General features: G+C 43.2%; 2 protein-coding genes across 4 annotated transcripts in view; both read left to right on the top strand.

Moving 5' to 3' along the window:
• The first annotated feature begins 6582 nt into the window (after window positions 1-6582).
• LOC115545529 (sialic acid-binding Ig-like lectin 12) lies at window positions 6583-12016 on the top strand. Its single transcript, XM_030358814.1, has 4 exons — window positions 6583-6718; window positions 7246-7626; window positions 7998-8264; window positions 11500-12016. The coding sequence occupies exons 1-4, from the start codon at window positions 6673-6675 to the stop codon at window positions 11622-11624; spliced, it is 819 nt and encodes a 272-aa protein (XP_030214674.1). The 5' UTR covers window positions 6583-6672; the 3' UTR covers window positions 11625-12016.
• A 1613-nt stretch (window positions 12017-13629) lies between these two features.
• Window positions 13630-14502, top strand: part of LOC115545527 (sialic acid-binding Ig-like lectin 15) — a 6014-nt gene continuing 5141 nt past the window's right edge. For all 3 annotated transcript variants that reach the window (XM_030358811.1, XM_030358810.1, XM_030358809.1), the window contains exons 1-2: window positions 13630-13822; window positions 14350-14502. The exon at window positions 14350-14502 is cut by the window's right edge and continues 216 nt beyond it. In XM_030358811.1, coding sequence (XP_030214671.1) covers window positions 13777-13822; window positions 14350-14502 — 199 coding nt within the window. In that variant the 5' untranslated portion in view covers window positions 13630-13776. The remainder of the gene's footprint in view (window positions 13823-14349) is intronic.

The following is a 14502-nucleotide window of genomic DNA, read 5'->3' as shown; positions in this document are numbered from 1 at the left end:
AAGAAGACTGCAAATCAGACGCCGACTCGGCCGTGTTGCTTTTGAAATTGAAAGTACCTTTGGGTGAACTTTGTCTTCGTGGTATTCTTGATTCTGATAGTCTCTGTACAAATGTGTTTGCTCAACCATTTTGTTGTGAGCCCTGTAAAAATTGTTTTCTCGACCGTTTTGTTGTGAGCCCTGTATGTTTCTAGCTTGCTTGGTTGCAACCATATAAACACCTTTGGTTCCATGGGTGTTTTGCTGTTCGTCTGTCTCGTCCCCCAGATACAGACTGAATCCCCGAATCCAGGTTCTAGTTTATTTTGATTATTATGTTGGCCAAACCTCTTACACTGATTGTTCTGTTCAACCTAAGATAAAACAATTATAACCTAGGGTATAAATTCTCCCCATCAACTATAAAAAAGGATGGATTTATGTTTATTGCAATGCAAATACACCATTTTAAAAATGTATAACCTTGCCTACACTTTATGAACATCTACTTCGGACATGGCTCCACGCATTCGCCGGCTTCTTTGTAAACAAATGCACATGTCTCACGTAGAAGTGCATGGGGAAGGGTCGTCAACGAGTTGTTACGACAGTGTTGTGAAATATCTACTTCGAAGCTGTAGGGGGCGCTGTGTAGAGAAATGTGCGTGCCAAAACCAAGAAAATAGCAAAGAAATGCCCGAAGTTGCATAGTGGGCCTTTAATGTTTGTTCATCGTTGCGATCGTTGTTGTGTTTATGTGAAAGAAATGCAGTTACAGGGCAAAACAGTTTTTCAAGGTTGCAATTCAGTTTTCGTGGGGAATTAACAAACTATTTTTTTTTTTTTTTTTTTTTGCGGAGGGGGTGAAGCTCGCCCAGAGCGCCAAATGTGCTGGGGCCGCCCCTGCTCCTCCCCACCGACGCAGGGAGGAGAACCAAACGGTTGGCTCAAACCGGCAGGAGCAATCTGACTAATCAAAGATTACAATGATAAAAAACATGTGATTACAATGACAATCAAACACAAACAAAGAACACACCATTGGGAAGCTTAATGTTCGATTCATTAAGAATAACTAAAGTGAAGTCACTCTGCAGGACATTTTGAGGCAGACCAGTTAGTGGAGACCAGAAAGGGCGAGACTAGGCTGAGAGCAGCTGCTGTTCCCACCATCCCTGTGCATCGTCCTCAAACACAGGAGGGCCCCTACACCACCATGCACCCCTGGACCTGTAACCATGGAGACCATATCCTGACCACAGATGTAGTGTTAAAGGTGACACAGATATAATTAAAATGAACTCTGAAGAATTGTGGAAATGTTTCTTATTTGGAAAATTATATAATATATTTTGATATTTAAAAAGGAACAGTGCCATGTCTTCCACTTTCTTCAGCTCTAAAGATTGAGGAAAGGAGGGATGAGGAGACGGAGAGAAGGGAAAGTGAGAGTAAAGAAAGAGGGGCCAGGTTTCAGTGTTCAACCAAACCGATCTGAGTGTTTATGTACTTCATAAACCCCCAACAACTTTCTGTGGTTTATAGCTCCTATAGCTATAGTTAAACGCACACACTTTGTTGAGTTGATATATCTAGGGTCTCTGATATTTAACGACTGAGAAAAAATATTCTTACAGCTAATTTTGTCCCATCTGTCTTCCAGATCTCTCTCTCATGTAAATGGGAGAGAGAAGTGCAGATATATATCGACTTTAAAGCGATGTGAACTGAGGTTAGTGGTTATTGCAGAGAAAATCTAAAAGGAGGAAGTAAAATGTGAGACTATTACTGTAGCCTTTCACATTCAGCCAATCACCCCAGGAACTGAAACACCTGGATCTTGTCCTCCAACTTCATGATGAAGAGCTAAAGGTACTGGTCTCTCTGCACTGGTATGGCCTCTCTGTACTGGTACGGTCTCTCTGCACTGGTACGGTCACTCTGCACTGGTACGTTCTCTGGTCAACCTCAGATACCCAGTGCAAAGCACACACACTATCGGTGTGATTAACACAGACAAATAGACAGATATCGCTCAGGCACATGCTCACACACACACACACACACACACACACACACACACACACACACAATACACAATACAGACATTCATTCATACACATACATATTTAAGAACACACACACACACACACACACACACACACACACCTGTGGTCCACCTTCTGCTCTCAGTCTTTGCATCTGAACTGTTTCCTGAAGACTGGTTTCAGCATAATGTCAACCCTCTTATGGTCTATTCATATTAACTCTCTGTCTTCTATTTCAGTACCTCTCTTCACCTCTCTCCCTCCCTCTCACTCCTTCACCTCTCTCCCTCCCTCTTGTTCCTTCACCTCTCTCCCTCCCTCTCACTCCTTCACCTCTCTCCCTCCCTCTCACTCACCTTCATCTCTCTCCCTCCCTCTCACTCCCCTTCACCTCTCTCCCTCCCTCTCCCTCTCCTTCCCTCTCTCCCTCCCTCCCTCTCCCTCCCCTTCACCTCTCTCCCTCCCTCTCACTCCCCTTCACCTCAATCAGCTCATGTTGTCCCATTTTGTTGTTTTTTATAGTTACTCCATTGTTGATTTTATGTCATGTAAATGAGAGAGGGAGAAGGGCAGATATTTATGGACTTGAAAGCGATGTGAATTGAGGTTAGTGGCTATTGCAGAGAATATCTAAAAAAGAGGAAGCTACATGTGAGGACATTTTGCTGTAGCCTTTCACAATCAGCAAATCAGCCCTCCCCCTGTCCTACTGATGGCTATAGCCAGACACTAGTCTGACATTATCTAATGTAATGTAGTCACTTATAGTCCAACATTATCCTATATATTATAGTCTATTATAGTCCGACATTATCGAATGTAATATAGTCCCTGATCGTCCAACATTATCTATTATAATCTATTATAGTCTGACAATATTTACATTTACAATTAGGGCATTTAGCAGACGCTTTTATCCAAAGCGACTAACATCGGTAAATAAACACATTGACACACCGACGGCAGAGTCAACCATGCAAGGCGACAGCCAGCTCGTCAGGAGCAGTTAGGGTTAAGTGTCTCACTCAGGGAATCATCAACACTCAGCTAGGAGGAGCTGGGGATCAAACTAGCAACCAATATCTAATGTAATATAATCTATTTTAGTCTCACATTATCAAATATAGTCTTCTAAATTTTTATAGTCTAACATTATCTATTATAGTCTTGTATAGTCTAACATTAAGTCATATAGTCTATGATAGTCTAATATTATCTATTATAGTCTTACATTATCTAATGTAAAATAGCCTAGAAAACTCTATCTAACATTATCTATTATAGTCAAGTATAGTCTAACATTTTCTGATATAGTCTCTGATCGTCTAACATTATCTAATCAAATTTAGTATATGCTACACGTGAACATCCTAACTTGCCTCAATTTGATTGGTTTGCTATCGCGGGATTTTGGGCAATATCCCATGATTGAGATCTCAAACTCAAAAAATAAATAATGCCGGCAATAAGTGTTATCTTGTTTATTTTTGGAGTGTTCAAGTGTAGTATATACTAAACTATATTAGCATATAGTTAGTATATATACTACTAACTATCACTTCGGTAAATAATTGTTAAATAGTGATGATAGTCTAATATTATCTATTATAGTCTAAAATTATCTGATATAGTCTATGATACTCTAACATTATCTATTACAGTCTAACCTAATGACCGCTCCATCCATGGATGAATCCCTTGTGTTGTTCTCCAGGATTCCACAGGTCCGTCCACCTGGTGGTTGCCGTGGTGAAGGGCGTGGTGTTGGCGGTTCTCCTTCTCCTCCTGGCTGGGGCTGACTTCGCGAAATGGTGCACAAACTAAAACAATCAAAATTAAAAAAAAAGCTGTTTGTCGATATGAGACATTGAAGTTGATTTAAAGAAAACATATTTGTAGGCGTAAAGATTAAAGTATGAATGTTAATGTTAATAAATGTGGTAAGGTGATTGTATTTTAGAATAATTATTTTGTCATATTGGAGTAAATTCCATTGCCGTCCCTGTGGGCTGTGGCTGACGGCTGGTCTCAGCAGCCTCCCCTGGCCTGAGTCAGACTGAGAGACTCTGGGGCTGGTGGGGCTGCACACCTGTTGTGCGTTGGCTAGTCAATGCTCACAGGTTAAACCAGCCGTCACCACACACACTCTGGAGATCACCTAGATGGCAGCATTGATCACCATCTTCATGTGTCAGGGACTTCAACATCCGCAATAAACCGGTTTGTACTGCATCACCCTGTGTCCTGTGTCTTGAAGAGCCCAGTGAAAGCCACCTAGATGGAGTGAGTCGGACGTCTTTAAGAGGAGCGGGTCGGCCGTCTTTAGGAGGAGTGGGTCGGCCATCTTTAGGATAAGTGGGTTGGCCATCTTTAAAGGGGTAGTTCGGAATTTTGGACATAGGGCCTGATTCCGAAGTGAGCATTGGTATTCTATATCACTGGAGACAGTTTTCAACACATTTCATTCAGTCCTTCTAGTTGCAGAGTTCGCTCGTGCTAGGCTAGCGCAAGTCAACGGGAAATGCTAGCCTGCTATTAAAAACAGTCTTACCCACTCCACAGTACACCCGAGGTAAATCAATTATAACGCCAGACTATAGATTTAAATGTCTGTGTTGATAGAATAATGTTAGAAATAAAACTAACCATGCATCGCATGAATCATCGAGGGACTACTTTCTCAGCAGAAGCGGAATTCTACTATGCGCTGGTTAGGTTTGTAACCGAATCACGACAGAAGAACGTAAACAGAGAAGCGTGGGACAGAAGCGCAATTGAACGACTAGGCAACATGATGGTTCAGTGTGCTTTTAGAAATTGTAGAAATAAACGGTACAGATGGGCACCACAAAGTTTCCACCAATTTCCAGTGCGAGATCCAGAAAGGACTCAACTGTGGCTTGTTGCTGCTGGCTTTGACATCAAAACACCGGCTCGTACATGTACGGTTCGTTGGATACAACAAATTCCTCATAATCGTCTTCAAAAGCAGATGCATCGCTAACTCCTCCAAACGTGGCCATATCTTGTTAATTTAATACTCTTGTAGAATTCCTTCGTTCACTGTACTCTGCGTTTGTAGCAATGACAGCGGCAGGTAACCTAGGTATCAGTCCGCCGCTGCCGTAGCCTACGTACAGGAATATAAACACTGCTGCTGAGACCCCGCAATTCCCTCAAAATGCAATGCAATGCAAGGTTGGTTTTATTTCTAACATTATTCTATAAACAGACATTTAGATGTATAGTCTGTCGTTATAATTGATTTACCTCGGGTGTACTGTGGAGTGGGTAAGACTGTTTTTAATAGCAGGCTAGCATTTACCGTTGACTTGCGCTAGCCTAGCACGAGCGAACTCTGCAACTAGAAGGACTGAATGAAATGTGTTGAAAACTGTCTCCAGTGATATAGAATACCAATGCTCACTTCGGAATCAGGCCCTATGTCCAAAATTCCGAACTACCCCTTTAAGAGGAGTGGGTCGGCCATCTTTAAGAGGAGTGGGTCGGCCATCTTTAGGAGGAGTGGGTCGGCCATCTTTAGGAGGAGTGGGTCGGCCATCTTTAGGAGGAGTGGGTCGGCCATCTTTAGGAGGAGTGGGTCGGTCATCTTTAGGAGGAGTGGGTCGGCCATCTTTAGGAGGAGTGGGTCGGCCATCTTTAAGAGGAGTGGGTCGGCCATCTTTAGTTTTATCTTAACTTTGTTTCTATCACAGAATGGGGAAACACAAAAAGAAGAACCAGAGAATCAACCAACGAAGACACAAACCACAAGGCATTAATATAACTGAGCAGAGTCACTGTTGATCCTCATCACCAGAAGTCCCGCCCCTCTCTGCCCATTGGCCAACCCTTGAACTCAGGCGGAGAGCGAGAGACTGTGTGAGAAAAGCTCAGCAGCTCACCAACACTCATATTTACTGTCTTCAGAGAACATTCGTAAACTAACATCAACACTGTCTTGTTCATAGGTCAGCAATTGAATTCACACACTTTGTTGAGGGGTAATATCTGGGGGTCACTGAGATACAATTATCATGAAGACATTTAGATGCAGCTTACTCTTTTGTAGTTGTTCTGGTTGTACTTTAGACATGGTCATTGTTCACGTTACCCTGTCGTGTTGACTAATAATAATGGCTGATCAATAATCCATATACACTGGAGATACTCCACCTGTGACCGATGTTGGCCGCGTACATTGTGGCCCATCGTGCATCACAAACTTCTAGTCTCTAAGTTTGATGAATCAAATGAAGACATAATGGTTCCTCAATATAATAATAGAAAGAAAACTCTACTTCAAATTATGTTTTCTTACGATCTAAACCAAGTAGTAGATTAATCCAAAGCAAAGGGACTACTCCTATAAAACACGTTGATAATGGGACTATAGGGACGTTCTACTGGGTCAATATAAACTGAACTGTTGATAGGATGTCATGTCATTGAGAGAGGGAGAAGGGAAGCTATATATGGTATTTAAAGCATTGTGAAGGGAGGTTACTGGCTATTGCAGAGAATATCTAAAAGGAGGAAGCTACATGTGAGGACTATTACTGTAGCCTTTCACAATCAGCCAATCAGCCCTCCCCCTGTCCAAGTGGCGTTAATAACCAGACACAGAGAGAAAGCTACGGAGCAGATGAAGATGAATCCATGGACCCTCTCTGTGCTCCTGCTGCTAGCTGGTAAGCTGTAATGCTTCTTCTGTTTACTACCGGGAACGTGTCCGTACACAAACTGGATCCAGCCGGCCTGTTGGCTCAACCTAGAGCTCTTTTTAGAGCCTGATGGACCTCAACTCTGCCACTAGACACAGATAAAGAAGGACACAGATCAGTTTATCTTACCATATGTTATCATATTAATAGCAGTGATGATAATGATAATGCATTGTTTTCTTAATGGGCCTGTCCAAAAAAGCTTTCATAACATAAAAGAAAAAAACTTGATAGTCTGAAGATTGACACGATATATAATATTATTTATTGTGTTATGATATTATATCAAATAATATATAATAAGATATAAAACAAAATGCATTCCAATATCAACGTCCCACCCTGACCTTCTCAGAGCGTCTTGACCATCAACCAGTCGCTCTCATTCTCACCATGACGGTGAAAAGCTCAACTTGGAGAGAGCATGACCTCATGTGAGACCCTCCCTTAGAACCGGGCTCCCTGTTGTGACCCCGACTGTCTGCTTCCTCCAGGGCCGCTGGGGGCGGACCCTGACTGGCACGTGGAGTACCCTGACTCCTTCTGCGTGGTGGAGGGCTCCACCGCCACCATCCCCTGCAGCTTCACCCACCCCATGGTGAAGGAAGCTATTACAGCTCCACCCGCGGGGCTGCGGGTGGAGCGGGTGGTCTGGTGCGCCAATCTTGAGTTCTGCTGGCACCCTGTGTACAACGGGTACGACAGCAACAGCGTCCTGACCAGCAGCAGGTTCCTGTACCTGGGGGACCTCGTCGGGAACTGCACCTTGAATATCACCAAGATGTTGAAACGGGACGCTGCAACGTACCGCTTCCGCATCGAGACCAACGGCGTAGGGTGGACCGGACCGAATGGAGTCAGAGTCAACGTCACTGGTAAGTGTTACTTCTGGTACTGTTTCTAGTTAGTTTTACATCTAGTACTGTTGCTAGGGTCAGTGTTACCTCTACTACTGTCCCATTATAACAGGACTATAGGAAGAGAATAGACTTGGTTCCCATTGGGGAGGGATTAGTAGCTTCCTGTAGTCAACCTTGAGCAAGATGTCCTCACCCACCTGCTCCTCATGAGATGTTTCTGGATGTCCTGGAAGACGCTTTGGATCAAATGCATTTTATGATTCCTTGTATCTACAAACCGACAGTGGTAAATAGTCAATGATACGTGATGACCACTTCAACTGAAGGGTATATGCTGTCATTCTGTCCAGTTGTAAAGAACGTCCGTCTCACTGTGTCTTCAACAGATGGAGAGGATGTGAAGGTCAGAAGCTCCGTCACTGACAATGTGGTGAAAGAGGGCGGTCAGGTCACACTCACCTGTACCTCAGCCTGCTCCTTCCACCAATTGGACGTCCACTGGTACAGAAATGGCCACGCCCTTTCAGAGACAGGCCCCGCCCTCCACCTCAGCCATCTGACAAATGGCGACACAGGGAATTACACCTGCTCTCTGGACTCCAGTGGGCAGAAAACCTCTTCGCCTTGGAGTCTGGTCGTGGTGGAAGATGAAGGTGAGCCCCTCTGTGTTCACTCATGCACATGAGGGTGGTCCCTCATCTAATGTAATAATCTATCATCTAACATTAGCTAATCTAATAAAGTATATTATAGTCTAACATTATCTAATCTAATTTAGTCCATGATAGTCCAACATTATCTATTATAATCTATTATAGTCCGACATTATCTGATGGAATATAGTCTATTTTAGTCTCACATTATCAAATATAGTCTACTATAGTCTGATATTATCTAATCTGATATTTAAGGGAAAGGGATACTGTATAGAACGCCGGTCATTATCGAGAAAATAATGAAAATAATGAATGAATAATGCCCCGACAGGGCGAACAGGACACCGACGCGCAGCGGAGGTGTCTTGCTTCGCCATGAAGGGGCTTATTTTACGATAATGACCGGCAAAGTTCTATACATTATCCCGCTTATTACACGGCTACTTGCCAAAACGAAACAATTTATTCATAATGTATTTGTTATCAGCATTCATAGTGTTGATCAGCAGAGAAATAGTCCGCCCAAGACGTTGACGTCGTGGATTAGCAACCGACAGCGCTTGGGTTGATACATACATAGATGGATACTATCCCGCTTATTACATTGATAAGTTACCGGACTACGTGCGGAGTGATACGAAAGGCAAAAAGTCCTTTTGTTTACCTTGACAGCGGTCATTATTCATCCGTTGCCAATGAATTATCCAAAAATAATTGACCGCCGGAAGTTGTGAAGTGCCCATGCAAGTGAACGGAACGTTGAAAAGAGAACATTATGTGATATAGTCTATGATAGGCTAATATTATCTATTATAGTCTAGTATAGTGTGACATTATCTGATATAGTCTATGATTGTCTAATATCTATTATAGTCTGTCTAGCATAGTCTAACATTATCTAATCTAATATAGTCTAGTAAAGTCTAACATTATCTATTATTGTCTAGTATAGTCTAAAACTATTCTATTTAGTCTATGATAGTCTAACGTGATCTATTATAGTGTATGATAATCTAATATTATCTATTATAGTCTAGTATAGTCTTACATTATCGAATGTAAAATAGCCTAGTAAAGTCTAAAATTATCTATCATAGTCTTGTGTAGTCTAACATTTTCTGATATAGTGTCTGATAGTTTAATGTTATCTATTATAGTCTAACATTATCTAATCTAATTTAGTATATATGCTACACGTGAACCTCCAAAAATTCCACAATTTGATTTGTTTGCTATCTCGTCGGGATTTTGGGCAATATCCCATGATTGAGATCTCAAACTCAAAAAAATATCTAAATTCCCAGTGTTATCTTGTTTATTTTTTGAGTGTTCACGTGTAGTATATACTAAACTATATTAGTATATAGTTAGTATAAACTACTAACTATCACTTCAGTAAATAATTGTTAAATAGTCTATGATAGTCTAATATTATCTATTACAGTCTTGTATAGTCTAAAATTAGCTGCTTACTCTATGATACTCTAACATTATCTATTACAGTCTAACCTAATGACCGCTCCATCCAGGCGCGTCGTTAGCAATTGAAAACATCCGGGGCTTTAGCCCGGGGGGGAGCACCGTCCTGACTCCTGCTGCTACGGTATCTTAATTAATTAAATAATTAATTAATGTATCGATTAATTAATTAAGGGCGCCCCCAACACATAGGTCGCCTATGCCGAGCGCCAGGGCAAAAATAAGACATTAGAATAGCTATAGATATAGCCTGCGTGCACCTACCCGATGTCAAGAAGCCATCGCTGCTCCGACGGACCTTTCTCCCCCAGCCAGGCAACGGCAAGTAAGTAGTGGTCTGCTTTTATGTTTCATTTTTAAGTTATTACTTATTGTCAGTGTAGGTTTAATGTTACAGATAAAAACATGCTTTATATTTAGTCAGCATTTCAGAGCTCTAATGTTTTCCCGGAATATGCATTCCTAAACTGTTCACGTCAAGTTCTCTTTAAGATCGCATGAGATGATATGTGCTATCGCGCGACCTGTAACCAGGAAGTAAACACTCGCTTGCACGAAATGATACGCGCTATCGCGCAACGTGTAACCAGGATGTAGATTTAAATAATGAAAAAATAATCTTCCCAGACTGTTTCTGTTACTTGCTTATGTTGTATGCACGTTGTTTAAGAAGCTTATCGCCATATAAATCTGAGCTGTACATGAATCTGTTAATGAAGTCTCATTTCGATTCCTTCCTCCACTTCACTATTCATGTTCTGTTGCTTGCAGTTAACTACAGCCGCCCTTCCTGGGTAACGCCACCACCAATCCCTGGTCATCCATTGAAGCCATCTCTCTCACTCTGCACAGTCACACTGTTGCCGCTTCATTCTCATTGTCTCATAATCTCATTATTATGGCTGCTGTGGATGCTTTAAAAAATAAACATTTTTCTCTTAGGTAAAATCAAACCAGTGGGATGTTAGATTGAAAACCTTCAAAGCAATGTATTAAAAATTGAAAGACAGTCCTATGTGAAGTTTCTTTTTTGGGGATTTTCAAAATGAGGTACCAGAATGGATTGTCAACCCACTGTTTCTCAACCCTCTCCGATTATTACTATGAGTAGTAGTATTGCATGCATACAGTACTCACATCAGCGCCACAGTAAGCCTATAGAGGCTGCAACCATTTGCTTCTCAAAAGATTGTAGTGTTTTAGAATGAACAACCACTAGAGAGACAAGACAAGACTAATTTTGATTGACAAGTTGGCTAGATTTATATATGTAGGCCTATTTATATTATTTTTTTATTTATAAGAATGAAAGAAATTGTGTAATGAAAGAATAAAACGATGCATTTTTGTTTGAATAACATCTTGCTCCCGCGGCCAGTGCCAGCGCCGGCATTGCAAGGGGAGGGATATTACGTACATTTGCAGGAGGCGGGATAAGTACGGCCGCTGTCACTCAGGTTTGTTTTGGTTTGACGCAGACAGCATGGAGGCAGAACAGACCGCAGAAGTCAACGTGATCGTCTTCAATGTTGCTGCAACGATGCAGCATATATTCAGAAGAGCAGCCAGTACTTACGTGTATGAAAGCAGCTATATATATGTATATATATACTTTTTTTTTTTTTAATTTTTTTTTTTTTACGGCTGAGATCCGGGGGTGATCCCAAAAGATCCGGGGCTATAGCCCCGAATGCCCAGGTCTAACGACGCGCCTGGCTCCATCCATGGATGAACCCCTTGTGGTGTTCTCCAGGATTCCACAGGTCCGTCCACCTGGTGGTTGCCGTGGTGAAGGGCGTGGTGTTGGCTGTTCTCCTTCTCCTCCTGGCTGGGGTTGTCCTCGCTAAACGGTGCTCAAACAAAACCAATGAAATCTAAAAAAGCTGTTTGTCGATATGAGACATTGAAGTTGATTTAAAAAAACATATTTGAACGCGTAAAGATAAAGTAGAAATGTTCACGTCAATAAATGTGTTGAAGGTGATTGTATTTTAGAATAATTATTTTGTCATATTAGAGTTAATTCTATTGCCGTCCCTGTGGGCTGTGGCTGACGGCTGGTCTCAGCAGCCTCACCTGGCCTGAGTCAGACTGAGAGACTCTGGGGCTGGTGGGGCTGCACACCTGTTGTGTGTTGGCTAGTCAATGCTCACAGGTTAAACCAGCCGTCACCACACACACTCAGGAGATCACCTAGATGGCAGCACTGATCACCATCTTCATGTGTCAGGGACTTCAACATCCGCAATAAACCGGTTTGTACTTCATCACCCTGTGTCCTGTGTCTTGAAGAGCCCAGTGAAAGCCACCTAGATGGAATGAGTCGGCCATCTTTAGGAGGAGTGGGTCGGCCGTCTTTAGGAGGAGTGGGTCGGCCATCTTTAGGAGGAGTGGGTCGGCCATCTTTAGGAGGAGTGGGTCGGCCATCTTTAGGAGGAGTGGGTCGGCCATCTTTAAGAGGAGGGGGTCGGCCATCTTTAGGAGTAGTGGGTCGGCCATCTTTAGGAGGAGTGGGTCGGCCATCTTTAAGAGGAGTGGGTCGGCCGTCTTTAAGAGGAGCGGGTCGGCCGTCTTTAGGAGGAGCGGGTCGGCCATCTTTAAGAGGAGTGGGTCGGCCGTCTTTAAGAGGAGTGGGTCGGCCATCTTTAGGAGGAGTGGGTCGGCCGTCTTTAGGAGGAGTGGGGCGGCCGTCTTTAGGAGGAGTGGGTCGGCCATCTTTAGGAGGAGTGGGTCGGCCGTCTTTAGGAGGAGCGGGTCGGCCATCTTTAGGAGGAGCGGGTCGGCCATCTTTAAGAGGAGCGGGTCGGCCGTCTTTAAGAGGAGCGGGTCGGCCGTCTTTAGGAGGAGCGGGTCGGCCGTCTTTAAGAGGAGCGGGTCGGCCGTCTTTAAGAGGAGCGGGTCGGCCGTCTTGAGGAGGAGCGGGTCGGCCGTCTTTAGGAGGAGCGGGTCGGCCATCTTTAGGAGGAGCGGGTCGGCCATCTTTAGGAGGAGCGGGTCGGCCATCTTTAGGAGGAGTGGGTCGGCCATCTTTAGGAGGAATGGGTCGGCCATCTTTAGTTTTATCTTAACTTTGTTTCTGTCACAGAATGGGGAAATACAAAAAGAAGAACCAGAGAATGAACAAACCTGAGAACCAGAGAATGAACCAACGAAGACACAAACCACAAGGCATTAATATAACTGAGCAGAGTCACTGTTGATCCATATCACCAGAAGTCCCGCCCCTCCCTGCCCATTGGCCAACCCATGAACTCAGGCGGAGAGCGAGAGACTGTGTGAGATAAGCTCAGCAGCTCACCAACACTCATATTTACTGTCTTCAGAGTACATTTGTAAACTAACATCCACAATATCTTGTTTATAAGTCAGCGTCTGAATTCACACACTTTGTTGAGAGGTAATATCTGGCGGTCACTGAGATACAATTATTATGAAGACATTTAAATGCAGCTTATTCTGCCAGTTATTGTACTTCAAACATGGTCATTGTTCACGTTATCCTGTCGTGTTCACTAATAACGGCTGATCAATAATCCATATACACTGGAGATACTCCAACTGTGACCGATGTTGGCCGCATACATTGTGGCCCATCGTGCATCCCTAACTTTTAGGCTCTAAGTTTGATGAATCAAATAAAGACATAACGGTTGCTCAATATAATAATAGAAAGTCAAACTCGACTTCAAATTATGTTTTGTTACGATCAAAACCCAGTTGTAGATCAATCCAAAGCAAAGGGACTACTATAAAACACGTTGATAATGGGACTATAGGGACGTTCTACTGGATCAATGTAAACTGAACTGTTGATAGGATGTCATGTCAATGAGAGAGGGAGAAGGGAAGCTGTATATGGTATTTAAAGCATTGTGACATAGTGGGAGGTTATTGGCTATTGCAGAGAATATCTAAAAGGAGGAAGCTACATGTGAAGACTATTACTGTAGCCTTTCACAATCAGCCAATCAGCCCTCCCCCTGTCCAAGTGGCGTTAATAACCAGACACAGAGAGGCAGCTACGGAGCAGATGAAGATGAATCCATGGACCCTCTCTGTGCTCCTGCTGCTAGCTGGTAAGCTGTAATGCTTCTTCTGTTTACTACCGGGAACGTGTCCGTACACAAACTGGATCCAGCCGGCCTGTTGGCTCAACCTAGAGCTCTTTTTAGAGCCTGATGGACCTCAACTCTGCCACTAGACACAGACAAAGAAGGACACAGATCAGTTTATCTTACCATATGTTATAATATTAATAGCAGTGATGATAATGATAATGCATTGTTTTCTTAATGGGCCTCTCCAAAAAAGCTTTCATAACATAAAAGAAAAAAACTTGATAGTCTGAAGATTGACACGATATATAATATTATTTATTGTGTTATGATATTATATCAAATAATATATAATAAGATATAAAACAAAATGCATTCCAATATCAACGTCCCACCCTGACCTTCTCAGACCATCTTTACCATCAACCAGTCGCTCACATTCTCACCATGACGGTGAAAAGCTCAACTTGGAGAGAGCATGACCTCATGTGAGACCCTCCCTTAGAACCGGGCTCCCTGTTGTGACCCCGACTGTCTGCTTCCTCCAGGGCCGCTGGGGGCGGACCCTGACTGGCACGTGGAGTACCCTGACTCCTTCTGCGTGGTGGAGGGCTCCACCGCCACCATCCCCTGCAGCTTCACCCACCCCGCGGTGCACAAAAGGACCGGCCCGGTGGTGGAGCGGGCGGAGCGGGTGGTCT

This window comes from Gadus morhua, chromosome 6 (assembly GCF_902167405.1).
Source record: "Gadus morhua chromosome 6, gadMor3.0, whole genome shotgun sequence".
NCBI lineage: Eukaryota > Metazoa > Chordata > Actinopteri > Gadiformes > Gadidae > Gadus > Gadus morhua.
The sequence above is the reverse complement of the archived record's forward strand: the minus strand, read 5'-3'. Positions and strand labels throughout refer to the sequence as shown.

Bases quoted from the DNA above. Each gene is read 5' to 3' on its own strand.
- LOC115545529 (XM_030358814.1), top strand. From the start codon at position 6,673: ATGAAGATGAATCCATGGACCCTCTCTGTGCTCCTGCTGCTAGCTG. The intron at 7,627-7,997 runs GTAAGTGTTACT...TGTCTTCAACAG, and splicing joins AGTCAGAGTCAACGTCACTG to ATGGAGAGGATGTGAAGGTC. The intron at 8,265-11,499 runs GTGAGCCCCTCT...GGTGTTCTCCAG, and splicing joins GGTCGTGGTGGAAGATGAAG to GATTCCACAGGTCCGTCCAC.